Here is a 7,372-nt window from a genome sequence, read left to right as displayed (position 1 = left end):
AGGAGAAGAGACATAGATTGCATATAAATATATCAATGTATCGCCTACTTAATCCCTTTGATCTCGAAAAGGACAAGATCTTGCAACACTTTCTGATTATCTACCTTCCAGATGTATGTTCATAAGAAACCCCATTACTCCATCATCAAAAATTCCCAATCCGTCTCAAGTACGACGTGTCGGTAGATTAGATGAACAATCAACACTAAACGCATGGTATTACAAAAATTCGCGCATCATCCAGCTCTTGGTTTAGGGATACCTTTTTCATTCATGTTAATCTGTCTCCGCATTTTGTATGGGGCAATGATCATAGGTTAGTGTTCCGCGAAAATGATGGCAATGGTACGGGCTCTTGTGGGCGAAAGATCATGAGCACACCAAACATTCCGAGCATTGGGAGGACGAGAAGCCACTTCAGGAGCTTATAGTAATACATGTGGAATGTGAGGGAGAACTCATCCGAAAAATAGAGTCCATTCTTGTCAACCATCTCCACCAAAACAGTGCCTGTTGTCCTAACACTGACAGTTGGAAGTTTTATCCGATGTTTGCCCGGTTCTTTGAAGATTTGGTTTTGTTTTATTTTCCTCTCTCCCTGGTAATTGCCAGGAACCATCAAGGTTGTCTGCAAGTTTTAGCATAATATTAAAATCAAAATCACAATTCCAAAGAGAATGAGTAAATTCTCAAAGAATAACTGCGAAGTGCAAAACTTGAAAATAAAAGCATGGAGGTTGGGACTGAATTACAGTGACGTTATATGGTGCTTGAGTCCCTGATGGATTTCTGTAGCGGTCTACAATCTCAATCTCCACCCAGAAGTTCTTGCCTTCCTCGTCACGGAAAGTTCTAGATGATTGTGAAACAAAAACACCTTCACGATTGTGCCGGACTGCAATGTTGTTTCTTCCTTGATTAGTTGATCTCCATGCCTAAATCAAAAGAAGTAATATCAAGCTTATGCTGGAGAGTGGGAAAAGAATTCAGCGATGGAGATTCAGATCATTATATACCTTGAGAGGATGATGGGGAGCAGGAGTTGAAAAGCAGAAAACATTTCCATTCATGGTGGAGACAATAAGATCAAGATCATCTCCACCATCAACATTGTCAGCCAGAACCATGCTATATCTGTAAGGGAAGAAAGCATAGATAGTGAACTCTTGATGAAGCGAGAGCTGAGGAAAAAAAAAAATTGTTTATGATACCAATAAGTTCTAGAGCATATCTTACGAAGTCTCGCCAATGTCAATAACATCGGCACATGATGTAGGTCCATCAATGAGATACAAATACCCATCGAACGATGATGTGACAAGAGTAAGCCCCTTCTTTTTGTCATCGCGTTTGTTCAGATCAACAAGAAGAACTTGATTCATCACTCTTCCATGGGTTCTATATGGGTAAGGACGAATAAATGACCCATCCTTGCCACTGAGAACATATATATTTCCTGATACCGTCGGTACCACCACATCAGTATGACCATCCCCATCAACATCGCCAATGGATGGACCCTGAGAAAATGAGTTTACGCATAAAATCTTTGCCAGATAAATACCATCCTATAAAAGAAAATATCAGATACTTTGCAACAACAGAGATCTCCAAGAAACGGACACACGACTCCAGATCAGTAACCAGTCTGACTTTCTAATTGCTTAAAAAAGTTTTTTTAAGTGCAACAAAGTGTTTCTTAAGCACTTAAAAAAGTGAATCCAAACAGGCCCCTAATCCTCATTCACAAAGATCTCTCTGTCTCTGTCTCTGTCTCTCTCTGGCAACTGGATCTGTTATTATCTTCCATTTTTTTCTCTCGCTTCAGCACTTCCTATTCTATTAACTACGGCAATGCAGTGACACTATTATGACTATGTTACTTCTCAACGTAAATTTGCCAGATAAATACCATAAAAGAAAATATCAGATACTAGGCAACAAACAGAGATCTCCAAGAAACGGACACACGACTCCAGAGCAGTAACCAGTCTGACTTTCTAATTGCTTAAAAAAGTTTTTGAAGTGCAACAAAGTGTTTCTTAAGCACTTAAAAAAGTGAATCCAAACAGGCCCCTAATACTCATTCAGAAAGATCTCTCCGTCTCTGTCTCTCTCTGCCAACTGGATCTGTTATTATCTCCTTTTTTTTTTTTTTCTCACTTCAGCACTTCCTATTCTATTAACTACGGCAATGCAGTGACACTATAATGACTATGTTACTTCTCAACGTAAATTTTTGGTATGAGCATTTGGAGAAAAATGTTCATCTCAACACAAGCCATCTACTCAATTCAATTTCTCCAAATAGTCAGCACTCAGCAGTAAAGCTCATGAACCTATGATCGAGACGTGGCTGAGAAAAGCCAATGTGCCAATCGTTGACTGAAACAGTGCTCAAACTCAAAATAATAATAATAATAATAAACAGAAAAAGAAAAACACAAAGGATTAACAATTGAAATGAATTCCTTCATTTTTTAAAAATTCAGATGAAAAGATTTTCATCATCTGAAAAGTTAAGACATGAAAGTAACTCGAAGTACAGCAGGAAATGATGTAACTGTAATTTAGTGAGAAATGCAAGCTAGATCTAAACATTATGCATTCCTAACTCAAATTTCACAAAATGAACATCACCTCAAGGTAGCGTGAACAGAAGACACAACTCTACTTTCCATTATTTTGCAAGAACACACATTTTGATAAAGCGCAAGCATCCAAGTTTTGCATAATTTAACCTAGGTCATGCATGAATGTTACACCAGCTGCTTGACATTGACAACCTTTAATGTAGAGAGTAACTAGCAAGAAACAGAAGGTGAACACCTGTGGGATAAGGCTCTTTAGATTCGTCTCCCAAATTTCTTGACCTTGAGCAGTCCAGGCAGCAACATTTCCATGCGTATCAGCAGTCACAAGTTCAATTTTCCCATCATCATTGATATCAGCTGCAACAACAGCTCCCTGAATATCAGCCATTTCAAGAGGAAATTTTTCTCTCACCTTGCCTGCACAAATAACAATCAAGATTCAAATTTCAGGAAATTGGGAAGAGAGATTACATGTGAAAGATTGCAATTTCAAGAATGAGTGAACAAATTCAATGGTTAGGTACTGCGAACCAGCAACAGCATCATGGGCTGCCCACGCAATAATGCATAAACAAATTTAATCAATGGCTACTTAAAAGGACGTACAGAACCATTAGGATACAATTCAAGAGATAAGTTCTATCTCCTAAAAAGGAGGAGGAAGAAGAAAGATTGTGCAGTAAATGCCTGCAGGGGGTAATAACTGCACTCATTGAGTCATCACCTTGAAGCAGGACCAGGCACTAAGAAGAAAGACCACACGGCTCAAAGAAAGAATAACTGCAGAATATCTCAAATCAAGTTGTTCTCCATCATTTATTGGGCAAAGAAAGTGCCAAGCATCAGAAAGACAATTTAAAGTCGAAGAAACACCCATAAGCTACTTTAGACCTGTACATCATTTTAAGGATAAGATAGCCATTTAAATCTTTTTCAGTTTGCTAACAAAAGGAAACACAAATCAAAAAGAAAAATTGATTTTACAGTTCCCAATTTTATATGGCCTTAGGAGCATAGTAATAAAAGCCTACACGTATAAGAACAAGAAAATCAGTATTCAGAATCAGATTACCATGATGGTCCAAGACATAGAACAAGCCAAAGGATGTGCCAACAAGAATATCCAGATTCCCATCACCATCCAAATCAACGACAGTAGGGGAGGAATATATATATGCACGAAAGTTTGCAGAGTCTGTGCTCAAGTCTAGTTCAGTCGTCCACTTCACTTGCTTTGTATCCAGATTGAAAACAACAATGGCCCCAGCTACATATTTCCCAATATCAAGATCACCCAATTCTTTCTTGTGCTCTGGGTTATCATAGTACCTATTATTATAGAGGGTCATTAATTACCTCCACAACCGATACCCATGCCAAAATAATAATTGAAGCTTCAAGAAACTACAACAACACACGCACACAAAGCCAATAGGCAATGAAAGTATACAGCCTATTTCCACCCAGAGCATCATAAAAATTCTAAGTAAATATACCAAGTTCTTGATGCCCCAAAACGCTGCAAAAGTGCATGAACGTATATTCATGTACATTTGAATATACACATCGAGAAACTAAGTCCAAATAAAACACAAAAGAGTCCCAATTTGGGTTCCCTCATTTTCATAACCATTACGATCTAATGTGTGGGAAACTAATTACAATCTAATGTGTGAAGAACTAAAAGCACCAAAGAGAAGAGCCAGCATCGAAGAGAACTCACTCATGATCAAAAAAGTATGAAACGGCTACAACCATTTCAGATACCCCATCGTTGTCAATGTCAGCTATAACCTGGAAATTAGAGTACCATTTCAAGATTGTTACAATGAGTCATATGACTAGTAGGGAATCACACAGAATTTCATCTGAAGTATAAGAGTTAACTTACAGGAGTGCACAACAAATGTGCATCAATATCCACATATTCCTCCGCTTTTTCATGATTATCTTCAGTCCACTCCTCATCTCCCCACATGGATTCATCAACATAGTCATCATAGTCATAATTATACTCATCAGCCAGCTCATCATTTTCACGGAATATCTCAAATGATGAATCAGCCTCTGCTTCCAAAGCTTCATCATTTTCAACTGTGGCAACATGCCCATCTCCACTACCGCCTGCCTTGGACCTAGAACCATCGTCTTGAGATTGTTTGGAGTCACTAACTTCCAAAAGCCGTCTACTCGTCCCAGTTCCATTCTTATTATCGAGTATTCCAGTTGTAGCATTCATAGAAGCGTTATTGGCCATGCTTGTAGGCAGGACAATATCCTGTTCAACCTTGCTGTCATTCACCGTACTATTATCCACTGTATCTGAAGTATTCAATATTTGAGTTGGTATCGTAGCCGAAGTATTTAGTTCAGTCACACTTCCATTGATCGCGGTCTCGGTTGTATGGTTAAACTCTGAAACACTTCCATTTGTTTCTACAGGGACAATATTTACACTGCGATGTCAGTTACCTCATCTCATGAGATTCATAATATTGTTTTCAGCCATAAAATCAATATCCACATAGATGAAAGGAAGTGTTTAGAGAAAGTAAGGCAAATTAATAGTCTGAGGGATGAGATATAGTTACGAGAGATTAATTTCGTTTTAGTTGCTTCTGTAACGAGTTTTTCATCATGAACATCTGGATGAGACCGGTCCACTGGATCTGGATTTAAACTCACATACCAATTCTTGCGCACACGGCGACGTGGTATCTCTAACTTATCTGTCATTATATATCCTGACACCCTAACAACAATTGACCTTTTTAGGAGGGGAAAAAAATTATATATACATGCCTTTTTTAAAAAAGAATTATAGAAAATGTAAGGGATGGTTTGTGTGTGGAAGGTTGCAAAGATAAGCACCTGAAAAAGAGTACTTCTCCATTGTATGTGGCCAAAGCTATTTCCCTCACACCATCTTTGTCTATATCATATAGAAGAGGACTAGCGTGCACAGTCGACTGATGGAAAGCCGGCCACCCTAATCGAAAATGCATAAGTTTGACTAATAGGTTGCTTTATCAAAAAACACAATGCACAACTCATGCTCTCCAAAGATTTCCATATTTAAGCAATTTGTCTCCATCAGGAACGAGTCATCAACTAGAGAAATTGGCACTCCCGAAATAACTACCACAACTTTTACCTGGCATTTTGTCTCCATCAGAACCTTCTAGAACTTCAAGGTAGTGAACAAAAGATGGAACCACTATCTCAAGCTTCCCATCACTGTAAAACAGATAAACTAGAAAAATAAAGCTTAGGTAAAGAGGTCGCACCCCACGTGTAATTGTCATAGCATTAAAACTCTGAGAAATCCTTTACACATTGGTTAAGCTTCATGCCAATAAGGAATGTACTAGTGAGAGGCTTACTATACCTGTTAATATCACCGATCAAGGGGGTAGCATATATGCTAGAACTCACTTCCGTTTGCCATCTTAGCTCCAAATTCTTTGGACATTGTGTATTCAACAAAGCATCCTCGTCTCTAATCAAAGATCCAAAGTCAAAAAAGTCAAATCTTTAAAATAAAACGAATCATTTCCCCAGAAAAAACCTCCAGTCAATTCTACAGCAACCGAAACACTTGAACCAAAAATCTCGATTGCAGTTTAAGCTTAAAATTCAATGAAAAGGAAAATAAATAACTAACTAACTGCAGGTCACGGAAGACGAAAAATGAAACGATTAAACAGCGATAGAAAACTTACATCTGAGGATATCCAAGGGCATCATCGGTGGCTTCTCGTTCCCGAAATTTGTTTTTCTTAGCCTCCTCGCCGTGAATGCATTTCAACGGAGAAAAGAGAATTAAACCAATCAAAAGAGCTGAAATCACCGAGAATTTCATGAATCCGATGCACCGTAGCCTAACGAACAAGAGAAAGAATCGAAAACTCGAATTCGACTCAAAGATATATGCAAATTGAGGAAATGAAGCCCTAGGAGACTCTCAATCGAGACTCCGCAAGATTAAACGCAGAGGCAACAACATCAAATTGCCAAAACCCCAAAAAATGATCTGCGTAATCCAACTGCAGTGGCGTTCTTTCCGCTTGCGAGTCTGAAATGGATAGATTTTAGAACGAAAAATGTTGATTTAAATTTGTCGGGTTTATTGACATTAATACCTTTAATTTTTACATCATAATAATTTCTTTTTTCTTTTACAAGAAGAACACAACAGCAGAATATTCAGTTGGATAAAATTTTTTGCTTTCTTTTCTTTTTTAGGAAAATAAATATTTTGTTTCTAAATTATGATTCATGATCATTTCTTTTTTTTTTCCTTTTTCTTAACTTTGTGTAAGATATTAGGGTATGTGATAAAAATAGTTACTTTCTTGACAGTTTTCTGTCTTTATTATTTTCAAATTACAATTGAATGACATGTGGGATAGTAATTGTATTGGAGAAACTTCAATTTGAAATTCTTCAATTAAAATCTATCATTTAATCTTCTTATTTTCATTTTAGAATATTACGCGACAATAGTTAGGAGATCAAACTCATTACCTCTAAACGTAAATATCTTAACCATTGAAAGATTCAAGTTAGTCTCTATCCTTTTGTGGTTGTAAGTATTTTATTTTTAAAATTAAAAAGTGTCAATTGATAAATGATAAAAAAGATACACAAAACTATGTAACAAAATGACATTCATATTGATAATTGACAGAGAAAGATAAGCATCCTTGTGCTGGCCTAGGTTGAAGTCTATAGCCTGCGCAATCAAAGTATTTGGACAGTTAGTTTCTCTAGATCTT

At 37.3% G+C, this 7,372-nt stretch overlaps 1 protein-coding gene across 3 annotated transcripts; it reads right to left on the bottom strand.

The window, feature by feature from the left end:
• Position 1: 1 nt before the first annotated feature.
• LOC120074745 (protein DEFECTIVE IN EXINE FORMATION 1) lies at positions 2 to 6,706 on the bottom strand. Of its 3 annotated transcripts, XM_039027972.1 has the most exons (13): positions 6,317 to 6,706; positions 5,983 to 6,093; positions 5,749 to 5,831; positions 5,466 to 5,583; positions 5,186 to 5,346; positions 4,486 to 5,030; positions 4,318 to 4,388; positions 3,667 to 3,923; positions 2,830 to 3,011; positions 1,237 to 1,520; positions 1,017 to 1,134; positions 753 to 935; positions 2 to 628 (listed from the first exon to the last, which is right to left on the bottom strand). In XM_039027972.1, exons 1-13 carry the CDS (start codon positions 6,454 to 6,456, stop codon positions 311 to 313), a joined length of 2,571 nt encoding a protein of 856 aa, XP_038883900.1. In that variant the 5' UTR covers positions 6,457 to 6,706; the 3' UTR covers positions 2 to 310. The 3 variants fall into 3 exon arrangements, with proteins under 3 accessions (XP_038883900.1, XP_038883901.1, XP_038883902.1); XM_039027973.1 differs by lacking the exon at positions 6,317 to 6,706 and having other exon boundaries at positions 5,749 to 5,847; XM_039027974.1 differs by lacking the exon at positions 6,317 to 6,706 and having other exon boundaries at positions 5,186 to 5,338; positions 5,749 to 5,847.
• Between the last annotated feature and the right edge of the window lie 666 nt (positions 6,707 to 7,372).

The sequence above is a fragment of the Benincasa hispida genome, chromosome 3 (assembly GCF_009727055.1).
Source record: "Benincasa hispida cultivar B227 chromosome 3, ASM972705v1, whole genome shotgun sequence".
NCBI classification, from domain to species: Eukaryota; Viridiplantae; Streptophyta; class Magnoliopsida; order Cucurbitales; family Cucurbitaceae; genus Benincasa; species Benincasa hispida.
This window is presented reverse-complemented; position numbering and strand designations above follow the sequence as displayed.

Coding starts and splice junctions, on each gene's coding strand:
- LOC120074745 (XM_039027972.1), bottom strand. CDS start 6,456: ATGAAATTCTCGGTGATTTCAGCTCTTTTGATTGGTTTAATTCTCTTT. Junction 5,347..5,465: donor GGAGAAGTACTCTTTTTCAG/GTGCTTATCTTT, acceptor AATTGTTGTTAG/GGTGTCAGGATATATAATGA. Junction 1,521..2,829: donor TAAAGAGCCTTATCCCACAG/GTGTTCACCTTC, acceptor TCATTTTCTCAG/GGTCCATCCATTGGCGATGT.